The sequence below is a fragment of the Myotis daubentonii genome, chromosome 1 (assembly GCF_963259705.1).
Source record: "Myotis daubentonii chromosome 1, mMyoDau2.1, whole genome shotgun sequence".
Lineage (NCBI taxonomy): Eukaryota > Metazoa > Chordata > Mammalia > Chiroptera > Vespertilionidae > Myotis > Myotis daubentonii.
The window spans coordinates 57,440,240-57,457,831 of NC_081840.1; the positions used below are offsets into that span (position 1 = coordinate 57,440,240).

Consider the following 17,592-nt stretch of genomic DNA (forward strand, 5'->3'; position numbering starts at 1 on the left):
AGCTAAGGTAGAAATCAAGAGACTGATTGAGTATCTAGTACACTGAGTAGTATGTCCTGAATAATCATGGATGTGCAGATTTAATGCTGCTGTTTATCACGTTTTTTATTTTTATTTTTTGTTAATCTTCACTCTAGGATATCTTTTCCATTGATTTTTAGGGAGAGTGGAAGAAAGAGGGAAAGACAAACATCGATGTGAGAGAAACACATCGATTGGTTGCTTCCTGCACAAGCCGCGACCAGGCCTGGCTGGGTCAGAGAGGAGCCTACAACCAAGGTATGTGTCGACCAGAATCGAACCTGGGACCCTTTGGTCCACAGGCTGACGCTCTTTCCACTGAGCCAAACCAACTAGGACTCATGTTTTTTTAATAAAAGAAAAAACAAAAATATAAATGTCCAATTATTGAGGATTAATGGATAAATAGTGATATACATCTACAATTAACTACACTTTGATCTTAAAAGTGATACTAAAAATGTGTAATGATAAAGAATGATATTGCCCTAACCGGTTTGGTTCAGTGGATAGAGCGTCGGCCTGTGGACCAAAGGGTCTCAGGTTTGATTCTGGTCAAGGACACATACCTTGGTTGTGGGCACATCCCCAGTAGGGGTGTGCAGGAGGCAGCTGATCGATGTTTCTAACTCTCTATCCCTTTCCCTTCCTTTCTGTAAAAAATCAATAAAATTTATTTTTTAAAAAAGAATTATATTTATCATATACAATTGAACCTTGAACAACATAGTTAAGGGTGCCATCTCTGCACAGTTGAAAATGTGTGTGTAACATTTAATTCCCCCCAGATTTAACTATGGTATCCGAGAGAGATTGGTTACAGGATCCCCTGCAGAGACTAACATCTCTGGATGCTCAGGTCCTTTCTATATGGCATAGAACAATGCAGACAGTCGGCCCTCTGCATCAGAGGATTCCCAGCAATGGATGGAAAAGAATGCTTTGATGTGTGGTTGATTGACGCCTGTGATGTGAAACCCAGGAAGATAGTGGGCCAACTGCATTTTTACTGAAAAAAAATCTACATATAAGTAGACCCATACAGTTCAAACCCATGTTATTCAAAGGTCAAATATATTCTTTAGTGAAAAATGCAGATCACAAAGTAGCATATTTCACACACAGCTAAAATACCACAAGGATATACATCAAAGTGCTAATAATAAAAATTTATATGTATTTAGTGCTTGCTATGTGTCAGGCAGATTAAAATAGTTATCTTGGACCCATCTACTCCTCTCTTCTCCAATTTAGTCCTCCTGATGCTCCCCTCTGCTTCCACTCCAAGCCTTTCTTGGGCCCTGGGCCTCTTTAGCAGGCTGGTCAGGCATATGGAATCAAGAAAGATGTCTTTAAATACATAAAGTAAAACACATTGCATTAAACAAGAAAGAATTACATTGAGATAGTTATTAAAATAACTAAAAAACAAATGTGTGATATAGTAATATGTACAAATAGTGTAGATACATACCTAATATATATCTATGTACTTTTTTTCCTTTAAAGAATTTTATTGATTTTAGAGCGAGGAAGGGAGAGACAGAGAGAGAAATATCGATCAGTTACAGAACACACCCGGACTGATAAGTTGGGTATGTGCCCTGACCAGGAATTGAACCCACCACCTTTTGGTGTACAGGATGCTGCTGCAATCCACTGAGCCACACCGGCCAGGGCGCTTTATGCTTTTTAAAATAAAAATATACTTTTAAAATGCATTAAATAAGATTCAGCAGAAGGTATAGTAGTAATTTATAAGTAGAGATATTAATAAATAACATTTCAAGATAATTGCAACAACTGCGATATGATATGAAAGTATTTGTGATTTCTGTTACTGACAAGTCACTGTGTTTTGTTGGCTATAATCATAATTGAAGTAAAAGTTAAATTGCAGCTAAAACTTAGTGACAATAATTTTTTTCCTATTCATAAGATATAGGTTAAGAAGCCGTGCCCTTCAAGTCTATTATGCAACCAGCTGTCATTCCCTTTTTAAACCCCTTAACTGGCTTCTCAGCTCACTTAAAATCCTTATCCCAAGAAGATGAGGCCCACAGTGTCCTTTCTGCTCTCATTTCCTGCCATTTCCTACCATCCCCTTCTTGCTCACTGCCATCTAGCCACCCTGCCTTCTGTGCAGTTCTTTAAACACAAGCCAACCACAATCCTGACCTTGGCTCTTGCCATTCTCTTCCCCAGAACATTCTCCCCTTAGATATTGGTTTGACTTGCTGTCTTATATCCAGGGCCCATATTTTCCTTAAAGGGACAAAGAGTAAATATTTTAGGTTTTGTGGGCCATATCATCTTTGTGGCAATTACTCAACTTTACTGTGAGAGTGCCAAAGCAGCCATAGACAAACCATAAATGGATGGATGTGGATGGGATTCAGTAAATCTTTATTTTTGGACACTGAAATTTGAATTGTGTATAATTTCCACATATTTGGAAATAATTTTCTTTCAAAAATATTTTTCATTTTGAGTATGTTAGCTCCTTCATCAGTTATCCTAGCCATCTACAAAATCGACAACTTTTATGTCTTCTTGCAAACCTTTCAGAGTAAGGCAGAAAGGGGGGCTGATCCACATGACTCCTCCAGGTGGCTGGAGCACCATTGATTCACCCTTGTGGCATAAATCCTGTAGGTGATGCTTTAGGTGAGGGTAATGGGGAAGTCCTCCACCCTAGAACAGGGAACGGAAGAAAGGAGGGGCTTCAGGTAATTCAACTAAATAGAACAGCTGAGACAGTCAAAGCACATTCTTAAACAGGGAAATGCCCAAGATTAATATTAATATGTGTCAATCACAAGGGCCTGGAATCCGCTGTGGAGAAACTAAGGAGAGTCCCTGAAGCAAATATGGGCCTTCCTCACCCAGCCTTATGTCAAGCCTCCGAATAGAACATCACTGTTGAGAGTTGGCTATTTGAATCGTCTAACAAACTCCCTTTGTCGTATCTGATTTCAGACTCATACAGACACACTCTAAAGATTCAGCTTCCCGTGTAGTGAATCCACAGGGACAGCATAGGCTGGTCAGATCGACTCCACTGTGTCACATTTCTCACTGAAAGTTAATAAAATAGTGTCTGTTCCAACAAAGTATACGTTCATCAGGGAAGTACAGAAACTACTAAATTCATACATTGGAGTGCTGCTTAGCAGTAAAAATAGAACAAATAAACAAAAGGCACTTACTGAGATCACAGCAGACAAGGACAAAATGAACAGAGGCTTGTTCACCCAACGGCGGTGAACTAGAATCAAGGGCTACCTCTTCCTGTTTGTGAGATAAATTTAGGAGAAATAAAGGACCCACCACAAGAGAAAATGAAAATAAAACAATGTAAACGTGAGCAAAAACAAACGATCCCAATCCAAAGCCAGAAACAAAGTTCCTGCCCTCCAGCAGCACTGGATCCAGCAGTGGGGCCTGAGGCCCATTTAAGAAGTCCGGAGATAAGCTTCCAGATCACATGCTTCATTAAGTGACGTTCTATCATTATAAAAGATATACAGTGTTTGCCTGAGTCAGCTCAGTGATATGGACGCCTTTTCTGCTGCTGTAATTAGGGGACAGCAACCAGAGTATAGCTTTATTGAATTCTGCAAACACAGGAGGCAAAGGGGAGATGCCATTTTTTGAGCACTTAGTTAAGAATATATGTTCAATGAATGGTCTTTTGATTACTTTTACCAGTACTCTCACTAACCTTTCTAGTGTCTCCATAGTGATATAGATGCATTTGTTCAATGCATTTGTAAAATTTAATAAATAATTTTTTTGGTTATTATTATTAAACTAGGGGCCCGGTGCACGAAATTCGTGCACTGGGTGTGTGTGGGGGGGAGTGTCCCTCAGCCCAGCCTGCCCCCTCTCACATACTGGGAGCCCTCAGGCGTTGACCCCCATCACCCTCCAATCGCAGGATCGGCCCCTTGCCCAGGTCTGATGCCTCTGGCTGAGGCGTCCGGCCCGGGCAGCGGGGACCCACAGCTGCAGCGGCCCCACGATCGGGGGCTCCGCTTTAGGCCCAGGCAAGGGACCCCTAGCTCCTGGGACTGCCAGCTTCGACCGTGCCCAGCTCCCATCGCTGGCTCCACCCCTACTTCCTGCTATCACTGGCCAGGGTGGAAAAGGCGCCTGATTCTCCGATCATGGCTGGGGGGCCGCCTTTGCCCTGCCCTCCAGCTCTTAGCTCCCCCCTGGGTTTCCGATCACTGTCAGTGGCAGGGGGCTTCTTCCTGCTTTCCCTTTTGCCTCCCTGCATTGTGCCTACATATGCAAATTAACCGCCATCTTGTTGGCAGTTAACTGCCAATCTTAGTTGGCAGTTAATTTGCATATAGCCCTGATTAGCCAATGAAAAGGGTAGCTCGTACGCCAATTACCATTTTTCTCTTTTATTAGTGTTGATTTGACCTGAAACACTTATGTAGCACATATTCTGTGTTAGGCAGTGTCCTGGGTGTTTTATATGTGTTAATTTATTTAATTCTTACAATAACCCATCAGATAGGTGCTACTATCACTCCCATTTACAGATTAGAAAACTATGGTGTGGCACGGCTACTTTGCTCAAGATCAAGTAATTGGCAAATGGTAGATCTAGGTTTTGAACCCAACATGTTTCGACAGTCCTTGTGTTACTTGTCTCTACTTGGGATTGTATTCATTAGAGCTCTACATCAGCCTACTCAATCAGAATCTCGAGCAATAGGACTCTCAATCTTAGGTTTTTAAAAAAGTATATATATTTTTTATTGATTTCAGAGAGGAAGATAGAGGGAGAGAGAGAGATAGAAACATCAATGATGAGAGGAAATCATTGATCGGCTGCTTCCTGCACACCCCCTACTGGGGATTGAGACCACAACATGAGCATTTGCTCTTGACCAGAATCAAACCTGGGCCTCTTTAGTCCCCAGGCTGACTCTATCCAGTGAGCCAAACCAGCTAGGGCTTAATCTTAGATGTTAACAGGCTTTCCAGGTAAAGCTTCTACAAATTAGCCCAGCATCAGTCAATGGACTGACATGAAGGAACCAGAGCCCTAGGTTCCTCTTGCTTCCTGTTGCCACTGTTGATCAGGCAACCATCATGACGGAGTTATTGCCTGTGCATGTGCATCAATCCTTTAGAACGGGTATCAGAAGCTTGGAGAGAATCCCAGAGATAATAATGAAGCACTATTGTAGAAACTCTGCAACACTAATGCTTTTGATGGCACAGAGAATGATAGAGTGTGACAAAAACAACCAACGTTGACACCTCTGAGGTGATGAGTGGTTCAGGAGAGTTGAAGTCTGAGTAAAAGTGAGTTGTTGTTGTTTTTAAATATACAAAAACTTTATTGAACTGTGCCTTATAATGAACATTCTAATCCAAAATTTCAGAAGCACTTCAGAAAGAATTGATCAATCAATATTCCAAATTCTCCACAACTCCTTTTGTTCCCACACACCTTGCTCTTGAAGAAAAATGGGTGGGGGGAGGGGGGAGGGCGGAGGGGGGAAGAGAAAGACAAAACAAGTATTCAAATCACAGAAGTTTTTTTTTTTTTTCCTGTGAATATTTATTGAACTCAAATTCTTGGGAAGAATTTATCAAAATTGCGCCTGCAGCTGGACCCCTGGCCCTGCTCCGCCGTGGGTGGGGCCAGATGTGAGCCCTGCTGCGTGGAGCCCCGAGGCCGCTGTGCAGGACCCGCCGGGGCTCAGTCCGGGAGCTTGCCGCCATACAGGTCGGCCCTGTCCAGCTGCAGCCCCGGTTCACAGCGGCGTAGGCAGGCTCCGAGGTGCCCAGGGACTTGGGGCCGGCCTCCTGTGTGATCTGGGAGTCGTGTGTGATTTCCCCGTCAGAACTGCCCATGTCCACGAGGCTCAGGACGATGGCACCGGCAAAGCCCAGGAGCAGGAAGAAGGGCAGGGAGCCCAGGAAGGATGTGATGACGATCATGCCGCCGCTCAGCCGGCCGGGCCACGTGTCAATCGCCAAGTACCGGGTGATCCGGTTGGTTCGGATTGGGTCCGACCACAGGGTCTGGTCCTGCACCAAGCCCGAGGACATAACTGATGAGGACCTACTTGAACCTGTATTCCGTGGCCGCCGACAGGGGCGGGTTGCAGAGGCCCTGGAAGTTAGGGTCCCACAGGCAGGTCCCATTGTCGCCCACCCTGATCAGGTATGCATTCAGGATCTCCGAGGCCCGGGCCACATCCCCCACTGCGTCCAAGCTGGGCAGGTCGCTGCAGGGGGTCAGCTCACAGACCCGGCCTCCCTCCTGCCGTCTGCTGGAACGTGGAGCCGAGTAGGGTGTTGGCGCCGTCCTGCACCGAGGTGTTCCTGGAACTGACGGAGTCGAGCAGGACGTAGAGGTAGATTTCCTAGGTGCTGTTGAGGGCTTCTGCGCTGTCAAACATGCAGAGCGGTTTCTCCAGGGCCACGGTGCTCAGGGTGGGGTTGTTGGTGGCAAAGGTCACACTGGCCAGCTGGGGCTGGAGGGTCACACCCAGGCACAAGCAGCCTAGGGCCAGCCAGGCCCGGAGTGAAGGCATCGCTCGGGACGAGACACGAAGGAGCGGGGCGGCCAGTCCAGCGGACAAACTCCGCGCCTCTTCACAGAAGCGTTTCTTATAAAATATTGGTGCTAACCCTGGCCACTGTGGCTCAGTTATTTGGAGAATTCTCCCATGAACCCAAAGGATGGGCAGGTTCGATTCTGAGTCAGGGCATGGGTGCATTCTGGAGGCAGCCAATCAATGGTGCCCTCTCACACTGATGTTTCCCTCTCTAAAAATCAACACAAGCAAAAAAAATTTTTAATCCTAGATCACGGATACCTGTATGTAAAATTCTACCCTCAAAAGCCAGGTAATACTTTCAACAACATATATATAAAGTAAAAATAAGCTCCAGCTGGTTTAGCTCAATGGATAGAGCTTCAGCCTGTGGATTGAAGGATTCTGGGTTCAATTCAGTTAAAAACACATGCCTCGGTTGGGGGCTGGATCCAGAGTAGAGTGTGCAGGAGGCAGCCAATCAATGATTCTCTCGCATCACTGATGTTTCTGTCCCTCTCCCTCTTCCTTCCCTCTGACATTTATAGAAATATATTAAAAAATAAAGTAACAATAAAATTATAATTTAAAAAATTCTACCTACTGCCTATCAGTCACAGGAAGAAAATGAACCAAAATGACAGTTCATCCTTCCTAATCTCTTAAAACACGGATGGCAAGAGGTTTGGGATCACATCCGACATAGAAGTAAGGCTTTAGCACCTCAGAAAAAGTATCCCTGAAGGAATGGATGTGAGACATGTCATTCAAACTGTAAAAGGAAACGTGACCCATCTCATAGTCCAGGTAGATGCCAATCCCTCTGGGCCTTTCCTGAAGCACAAGGGTGACAGGAACAGGCCCTCGAGCCACATAGTCACCATCCTGCAGCTGAATCGTCCAACATCTGTCCTCCTGTCTGAGCAGGGGCTGCTTTCTCTCCTTGGAAAGGGAGTCTTTACAGACCCCCACGGCCCACTCAGGTTTGTCATCCACCTGGACCTCCCAGTAATGTCGGCCACAGTCAAACCCTTCAGAGCAAATCCCTTTGGATTCCGATGAACTCCTTGCTTTTTCCTCACAAATGTCACAGACTTTTTATCCTCAGACACAAGCAGATGAGGATGTGCAGTTTCGGGATCCAGAGTAACTTCTTCTCTAAATGTCTGCATGATTTGCAGCAGGGCCGAACACTGTGGAGGAAGACTGAATTCTTCTCTCTTATACTTCAAGCAATAGACATCTGGAGGGTCTAGGTGATCACAACGGCGGAGGACACCCTTGATGTTCATCAGCAGTTTCACATCTGACACCACACTCGTCTCTGCCATCTCCTTTCGTAGAACTCTAAGTTTGGAAATGTGGTCTGAAAATGCAGCTTTGTTTGCAGTGAGATTCCGTAGAATGTGCTTCTCTTGTTCAGCTAGCCTTGAGAGAACTGCCGCTTGCTCACACTCTATGGATGCCATCACACTCTCATATTCAGAGGCTAACTTCGCTCTCCGCTTTTCCACCTTTTCTCTCAGTTCTGATCGTTGCCCGTCTTGAGTGGCTAATAGTTTCTGAAGGTCTGCCAGCTGCTCCTTCAGGGGCTCAATGTAACTCCTGAGCTTCTGCCTGTGATGAGAGGCAGCCTCGTCCACGGGCCTCACGTGGTGGCCCTGGTGGTCAGGGGGCTGAGTGCACAGGGGACACAACAACTTTAGGTCCTCCTCGCAGAAGAGGGTCAGGGCCTGGTTGTGCTTCTCACACAAGCGCCTCTCTTCCTGCTGCTTCATCTCGGCCCCTGTGATCTGGAGGAGCTTGGCCATGTCAACCATCCTTCCCAGCTGGGTGTTGCTCCACAGGTGCCTCTCTTTGCATGGGTGATGGCACACAGGGCAAGGGAACCTGTCCTGCACATCAGCCCAGGAGTGCTGGATGCAGGAGCGGCAGACGTTGTGCCTGCATTCGATGGTGACAGGGTCTCCCAGGTTATTCAGGCAGATGGGACAGTTGATTTCTGTCTGGAGATTTGCCACAGCTCCTTCGCCTGCCATTTCTATTGTCAATTAAGGTCAGCCCCTGGTGTCCTGTGAGGTCCTTAGCTACAGAGGTAGGTGCCCAGAGGAGCTCCACTGCCCACCTCCAGACAATCAAAGTAGTTGGAGGACTACTGCCCTTGGCAGCTCAGAGGATATGAATCCAAGTTCAGCAATTCTCTTGGTCAGAGAGCAACGATGACCCTTAAGTACCGATTGGTTCCAGGAGCAGACGGCTCTTGTCCAGTTCGTAGCGCCGAAAGCGAAAGGAGAACCTCCCACAAGGCTCTCTCTCTGGCATAGGACTGCAGGAGCCATGACCTGACCCTGGTATATATACACCATTAGAAGGACCGAGTTATTAACCACGCCCACCAAAGTCCAGTGGCTCCTCCCCCAGGGGGGAGGGATGAACCAGAGTAAAAGGATTTTCAGTGCTTTCCTGAAGCCAAGGAGGATTAACTGTTAATAGGCATGATCTAATTTGCCCCTGGTATTCTCTCTTGATCTTCAACACCATTTGTTTACTTACTTATTTTTTTAAAAATACATTTTTATTGATTTCAGAGAGGTAGGCAGAGGGAGAGAGACATAGAAACATCAATGATGAGAGAGAATCATTGATTTGCTGCCTCCTGCACGCCCCCCATTAGGGATGGAGCCCACAACCCTGATGTTGGCCCTGACGGGAATCCAAGCAGTGACCTTAGTTCATACTTAACCCCTGAGCCATGCCGGCAGGGCATTTATTTATTTTTTTTAAAATCTCTAGGGTTGAGCCCTATGCGGTTTGGTTCAGTGAGCGGGGACCTAGGTCATGCGGAGAGGTCACTGTTATCAAAACGCTCCTGGTCGTACACTTTAGCCACCACCTTGCGGCCCATTGAGGACCTGGATGGCCTTGTGAGTCTCGGAGGCCATGGAGAACTCCCCGAAGATCTTGACGATGATCTCGGCGTCCTCCTCCTCGCCCTGCTTATCCTGGTCGATGATGATGCCGTTGACGGCCCGAACTTGCCGCACTCCTTGGTCACCTCCCCCTCCAGGTCGTCGTCGATGTCCTTGGGGTCCACCTTGTTGCGCAGAACCATCACTGTGGACAGCAGCAGACGGCTCTTCTCCATTCTGAAACGTCAAAAGGGAAAGCTGAATCTGCCACAAGGATCTCTCTACACAGCGGGGCACAGGACTCAAAAGTGAGTTTTAGGACAGTTTCATCCATTAATTTTACTTACATTTTCTTTTTCTTTTTTTGATGTATGCCCAAGAGAGATAAATTTGATAAAAATCAAGAGATCTTTCAATACATTTAAATATCCTTAGTAATAAGAAAGCAATGTGTCATAGTTTAATTAGCAGTTTCTGTTCTTTCCTTGTGGTCTACACAATGATAGTCTTAGAAATCAGTGACATCTTAGATGAGATAAAATACAAAAGAGTTTCTCTAATCTTTTAGAATTATCCTTTGGTTCCTGATAAATGAATGAGATATCTAAATTCCTTCTCAGTGGACTTGGATCCTCACCTGGAAAGAAACCAGAACTAGATGGAGTCAGAGAGATCAAGCATTTCACTCTGTTACTACAAAGTGCTCCTCACTTTCCCAAAATATTCCAATTTTGGAACATTGTTTCAAGTCTTCTGGAAACTCTACTCTTGGCCTATAGTTCTCAGCAAGACCTGAATAAAATTCTTTCTAAAAACTTCAAAGATTCAAGTTCTTTTTGTTGACAGAGTAAATTTAAGGAAAATTTCCATAAACTGCTATATAGCTCATCTTCAGCTACCATCTCATTTGTCAGAACTTAATCAATGATCAAATAGCAAAATGGTAGGCTGGGAAATGTAGTCTTTATTTCAGGTATTTATTTGCCAGCTGATAACTGGAGATTTTAATTAGGAGAAAACAGATAATGGAAAGACAATCAGCAACTGTCATCAAGACAATTCTGGCCCAGTCGGAGTGGCTCAGTTGGTTGAGTGTCATCCCATGAACCGAAAGGTCACTGGTTTGACTCCTGGTCAGGGCACATGTCAGGAGTTTCGGGCTCAATCCCCAGTAAGCGGCATGCAGGAGACAGCTGATCAATGATTCTCTCTCATCATTGATGTTTGTATCTCTCCCTCCTTCTCCTTTCCTCTTTCGAAAAATCAATAAAAACAAATAATAATAATAAAAAGACACAGTCCTGGATTTCTAGGCAGAAAAGGGAAGGGAATACCTGTAGGAATGTATAACATAATTCACACTGGGCAAAGCGCTCCAGAGATGGGGGCTCTGGGCTGACACTCTAACCACTGAGCTAAGCCAGTTAGGACTGAACTGAATTTTTTTTTTTTTAAATATATTTTCGTTGACTTCAGAGAGGAAGGGAGAGGGAGAGAGAGACAGAAACATCAATGATGAGAGAGAATCATTGATCGGCTGCCTTCTGCAGGACCTTCACTGGGGACCGAGCCCGCAACCTGGGCACATGCCCCAACCAGGAATCAAACCAGCGACCTCCCGGTTCCCGGGTCGATGCTCAACCCCTGAGCCACACCCGGCTGGACTGAACTGAATTTTTAAGGAAGAGTCAAACTTATTTAAGGCAAAGGGTGTGGTGGTGGTAGCGTGATGGTGGTGAGGGAGTTTCTAGATGGGAAGTAGCATTTCCAGAGGCTTGAAAGAGCAAAGAAATTACTAGCACTTCAGTGTGTCTGCAACATATATTAGAGATCAGGAATATCAAAAGATGAAGTTGGAAAAGTTAGCAGGGGTCAGGTCATGCTAAGTCTTCTCTACTCTACATAATGATTACTTAAATGATAAAATATTTTTAAAAATTTCTTCCCATTTAAGCTCTCACTTAAATGGGTTTGTGAAACTCCTAAACATTGATATTTAAGGAAATCAGTTATATTTGTAGAGCATCTTATTTTTCACAGCACAATCATAAATAGTGCTCAATTCTTCTAAGATGACCAGTCTTCTCAGATTCTAGCAACAATTCAACTAGGTAAAAATGCACCTTATTCACCTGCTTACAAGATTCATAAAGATTCACTCCTGCCCCTCTCCTCTGCAAAAGTGTAAAAATCTCCCTGTGTACAATGCATCCATCCTATCTAATAAAAGAGAAACATGGTAATTGGCGTACGACCGCTACCCTTCCTATTGGCTAATCAGGGAGATATGCAAATTAACTGCCAGCCAAGATGGCGGCCGGCAGCCAGGCAGCTTAAACTGAACATGAGGCTTGCTTGCCTCAGTGATGGAGGAAACCAACGTTCCCCGCCTGCCTTGCTGGCCTCTGAGCTTGCAGTTTAAGAAACATTGTAACAAATATAGAAGCTAAACAAAACCCCAGAAACCTGCTTTCAGTGAGCCTGGATCTCAGAGCTGGAGTTGATACAGAATTTTGATTATAGAACCCAAACAAACCAGATACCTATTTTCAGCAGCTGAGGCCTCAGAGCTGCAGCCAAGCCTCAGAGCTAAAGCTGGCCCAGAATAAAAAAAGAAAAGAAAAAAAGGAGCAGTTGGGAGGGAGCTTCAGTCCCAGCCTGAAAACAGCCCTCAGCCCCTCACACAGTCTGGCCAGGCACCCCAGTGGGGACCCCCACCCTGATCCAGGACACCCTTCAGGGCAAACCAGCCAGCCCCCACCCATGCACCAGGCCTCTATTCTATATAGTAAAAGGGTAATATGCCTCCCAGCACCAGGATCAGCGTGACGGGGGCAGCGCCCAAACCCCCTGATCGCCCTGTGGCTCTGTGTGTGACAGGGGGAGGGGCCACAACCTCCCTATCCGCCCTGCTCTGTTCATGACAGGGGAAGGCGCCCCAACCCCCTGATTGGCCCTGCTCTGTGCCTGATGGGGGGAGCTCCCCAATCCCCTGATCACCCTGCAGCTCTGTGTGTGACAGGGTGCGGCGCCCCAACCCCCCCACCCCACGGACCCTGCTCTGTGTGTGACGGGGTAGAGCCATAACCTCCCCATTGGCCCTGCCCTGAGTGTGAGAGTGGCGGCACCCCAATCCCCTGATCGGCCCTGCTCTTTGGGTGATAGGAGGCGGCACCCGAACCCCCTGATCCACCCTGCTCTGTGTGTGACAGGGGGCGGTGCGCCAACTCCCCTATCGGCCCTACTCTGTGAGTGACAGGGTGGAGCTTTTCAACCCTCTGATGGGCCCTGCTCTGTGCGTGACAGTGGGGAGCTCCCCAACCCCCTGATTGACCCTGCTCTGTGTGTGACAGGGGTTGGCGCCACAACCTCCCCATCGACTCTGCCTTGAGTGTGACAGGGGGCGGTGCCCCAACCCCCCAATCGGCCCTACCCTGAGTGTGACTGAGGGTGACATCGCAACCTCCCGATCCGCCCTGCTCTGTGCATGATAGGGGGTGGCACCCCAACTCCCCAATCGGCTCTGCTCTGAGCCCAACCAGGGGCTGCACCTAGGGTTTGGGCTTGCCCTCTGACACCCGAGAGCAGGCCTAAGCCAGCAGGTCGTTATCCCCCGAGGGGTCCCAGACTGCGAGAGGGAACAGGCCGGGCTGAGGGACCACCCCTGTTCGGGCGCCAGATGCTGGGGTCCAGCCCCAGCGGGTCCAGGGGTCCCCAAAGGTGTGGACGGAGTCGGCAAAGAAGGAATGACACAGAGACAGCGTTCAGTTGATCAGCAGCCTAGCCAGGATCTCCAGCCAAGTTCTGGTCTGGATCTCCAGCAAAGTTCTGTTTCGGATCTCCAGCCAGGTTCTGTGTCCATGTTCTCTTGCTAGGTTCTCCAGGTTCTCCAGCCAGGTTCTGTAGCCATGTTCCCTCGCTAGGTTCTCCAGCCAGGTTCTGTCCAGGTTCTCCAGCCAGGTTCAGTCACCAGGTTCTAGTCAGGTTCTCTTGCCAATTTCTGTAGTCAGGTTCAGTCCAGGATCTTTTGCCATGTTCTCTACCTAGGTTCTGTCTCTAGGTTCTGAGGCCAGTTTCTGTCTAGGATCTTTTGCCATGTTCTCTCCAGCGAAGTTCTTCTGTCTCTAGAGAACGTTCTGTGTAGGTTCTGTGCCTAGGTTCTGTCTCTCTTGGTTCTGTCTTCTAAGTTCTGTGTTGTTACATCTGTATTTATACCAGTTGATTCCAATCCTATCAATCTCTATTCCAAACGTTAGGGCGTTTCTTATCTCCATTCCAGGGAGTAAAGATTATGTAGCTTAAGCATGATTGTTCGTAGTTAAAGTGATTAATTACCCACCTGGCACTTAGTTAAGAGGTTTTATTCCCTCCCTAACTTCAGGGGAAAATCCCTACCTGGAGAAACAACCTTTCTCAGAGACCTTGGCTAAAATACATAGTGCCAAGAAGGTGAGCAAACATATTAAGAACAGTATGCCATATATGCCAGGTCCCTTGAAACAGCAAGCATGGACCGGCTCCTGGCAAATGAGTGCACAAATTTTTGTGCACCGGGCCTCTAGTATTAGAGATAAAAAGCCAAAGGCTTAAGCAGGGGTCCTCAAACTGCGGCCCGCAGAAAACATTTATCAGGCCCGCTGGGTGTTTTTGCCGCTGCTGCCTGTCCTGCTTAGCAGCTGACTCATCCTGGGCCCGCAGTGCACATGTGTGGAATGTCTGAGGGACAGTGAACTGGCCCCCTGTTTAAAAAGTTTGAGGACCTCTGGCTTAAGGGGCGAGTTCAATAGCTCAGATTCGGAGGTGTAGTCACCAAGAATACAGTAATTTGATGTTGCCACTAGCAGAGAAAGACATCAGAGGAAATATATGAACTTTTCATCCTATAAGTAGTATTCTTACTTAAAACAAACAAAAATAATAAATCAGAGGCCTTAGAAATTATCAGGGGTAGAGTCTGACTCTGTGATAAAGGCTGTTTGAAAAAATGGCTATGATAAATCCTCTAATATCTCTTTGCAACGTGACTTTTCTGTTCCTTTCATCAAAAGATGGAATTTATTTCCCTAGGCCTTGAATCTTTGCTGACCTTGTGACTGTGTGTAACATTCAAGACGGGGCCTGAGATTGCTGTGAAAGTCAGTCTAGGCTTATGGAGGTTGAAAGGTTATAGTGGGGAGGGGGGAACCAAGGCATCCCAGCTAGCATCAACTGACAGCCATGAGCCCATCTAGGACCTTCTACCCTAGGTTACCCCCTCCAGATGAATGCAGCTGCATGAATGAGCCCAACTGAAACCAGCAGAGGAACTCTCCACCCAATCCACAGAGCAAAAGAAATAATAGATCGTTGTTCTTTTAAGCCACTTGGTTTCAGAGTGGTTTGTTACGTCGAAATGGATAAATAAAATAGGTTCACTCCCTCAATATTAAAAATACATCACCACTATAGCTTATGACTCAAAACAATGAAGGAATTCCTATTACATCACTTTCAGGCTTAGTGTAATAGACTGAAAAAATGAACTGGTAATAGGGAATCAGGACTTTCATTGCTGTCTGCTGAAAAAATATTGTTAGATATCTGTAAGAAAACTAGAGGAAATATTGAAAAACATGGCATTAGACCCCTCAAACAAACACATTTCTCACTTGGGAAATTCAATACAGTATTTAAAACATATAGAGAGTTTACTGGTAAAGAACTGATAACAACAGATATATCAAAGATTAGCATTGTGGCACTCTAGATTTATGAGTAGAAATTCCAGGTACTTCTGTAGGTAAGAATAAGAATGACTCAAAAGATGCCCCCTGACACTTGAAGATACAATCCTTGGGTTCTGTGGTGTGCTAGTCCAAGGTGGCCCCTAGTGATTCTCACTTCCTGGTATTCACTCTCTTGGGAAATATTCTCCCACACTAAATTATGGCTGGTCTGTGTATCCAATAAAATATGGCAGAAATGATGGTGTGAGACTTCTGAGGCTGGCTTACAAAAGACATTGCAGCCTCCACCTTGGTCTTTCTCTTGGATCACCTGCTCTCAGGGAAGCCAGCTGTTATGTCTTGAGGACACTGATGCAGCACAATGGAGAGGACCATATAGTGAGGAGCTGAGGCCCCCAGCCAAACACCAGGATCAACTTGCCATCTTGGAAATTCTTTCAGTCTCAGTCAAGCCTTCAGATGACTGTAGTCCTGGATGACATTTCTTTTTTAGATAGCTTTAATGAGGTTATAGTTTATTTACCATAAAATTCACTAAGTACAATTCAATGATTTCTAGTAAATTTAGAGAGCTGTGCAGCCATGACCACGATCTAATTTTAGAATATTTCCATTGTGCCCAAAGAAACCTCATGCCCATTAGCAGTTACTTCCCAATCTACCACTAGCTCCAGGCAACCACTAATCTGTTTTCTGTATCAATAGATTTGCTTTTCAGAAAACTTAATCTAAATGAAATAATACAGCCTGGCTCAGTGGTTGAGCATCGACCTATGAACCAGGAAGTCACAGTTTGATTCCCGGTCATGGTCCATGCCAGGGTTGCAGTCTTTATCTCCAGTGGGGGGTGTGCAGGAGGCAGCCAATCAGATTATCTCTTACTGTTGATGTTTCTATCTCTCCCTCTCCCCTCCCCTCTGAAAACAATAAAAATATATTTTAAAAAATAATAAATGAAAAAAGAAAAAATAATAAATGAAATCATACAATATGTGGTATTTTGTTTTTATTTATTATCTAGCTGACATTTTTACCACAACATCAAGAGAGACTCTGAACTAGAACCTCCCAGCTAAGCTACTACTGAACACTTTATGTATAAAAACTGTGAAATAATAAATACTTATTGTTGATTTTAGCCACTAAGTTTTGGGTTACACAGTAATAGATAACTAGTGTATATGGTTATATGATTATTGCTGGGAAACTAAGTCCCTTTGACATGCAATGTTCCATTAAACGCAACCCCAAAGGTACAACATGTGCTACTATTAAAACCTGTGGACATGAGAAATAATGCCTTAGAGTTGTATTCTTGTAATGTATCCCGCGAATCACAGAAGGACGCCTCAAGAAGTCGAATTAAAGAGTCACATTTATTGCAATCTGGGACTATGAGGGGGCATCTTGCTCTCCCAAATCTCATAGTAATAAGATGGTCGCAAAACCAGACTTATATAGGCATAGATCACAAAGGTATTAATTACATCCCAGGGTTTGGAATGAGGAACCTGATTTGTAAAAAAGCAGTTTACAGAAACAAAGCAGCATGTTTTCTAAATTACAGTTTTGGGTCTCTGGATCACTGAATTGACAGAAACACATTATCTAGAGCCCTTGGGTCTGGAATGAGGGCCCTGGTCAGACTGAAGCATGTTATCTCAATTACAGTTTTTGGGTCTCTGGAACACTGAGTCAACAGGGACACGTTAACTGGAGCCCTCTGACCTTGGGATAATTGTGCTGTTCTTCCCAGGTAAAGGAAAATGTGCTTTCTAAGACCAGTATGACCACAACAAATGGGATTTCACATTACAATCAATAGGGTATTTAATCAAATGGGATGATTTATATAATTCTGAAAATCAAAATAACTTTTGTATTGTTAAACAAAGCAAATAAGTACAGAAGCCAAATAGCAGGGTTGGGAAACCAAGATGGCGGCATAGGTTAACACCGGAGATTGCTGCCTCGAACAACCACTTCAGAGATATAACTAAAGGACAGAACAGACATCATCCAGAACCACAGGAAGGCTGGCTGAGTGGAAATTCTACAACTAGGAGGAAAGAGAATATCATACCCAGACTCAGAGGAGGCGCAGTGCTGCAGTGAAATACTCAGGTGCGGAGTGCGCGCACGGAGTGGGCTGGCGGCGGAGGGCGCAGTTGTTGTTTTCAATCGGGAGGGAGTTTCAGACTTTGAGCTCCAGATCCGGGCGAGTCTCTGGGGACCCAGACTCAAACGGGAAAGCGGGACTGTTTGGCTTTGGTTGGAACTCGAAGGCAGCTTTCTCTCCAAGGTTTGCAGCAGTTGCTGGGACTCTGAGAGGCAGAGCCCCTAGGGACGGAACTGAGAGCAGCC

The 17,592-nt window shown here is 45.7% G+C and overlaps 1 protein-coding gene and 1 pseudogene across 1 annotated transcript; both read right to left on the reverse strand.

The window, feature by feature from the left end:
• Positions 1-5,601: 5,601 nt before the first annotated feature.
• On the reverse strand, positions 5,602-6,590 carry LOC132218923 (uroplakin-3a-like; annotated as a pseudogene).
• A 657-nt stretch (positions 6,591-7,247) lies between these two features.
• LOC132218979 (tripartite motif-containing protein 75-like) lies at positions 7,248-8,632 on the reverse strand. Its single transcript, XM_059670993.1, is given in 2 exon segments — positions 7,248-7,630; positions 7,633-8,632. Coding segments are annotated over 2 exon segments (1,383 nt in total).
• Between the last annotated feature and the right edge of the window lie 8,960 nt (positions 8,633-17,592).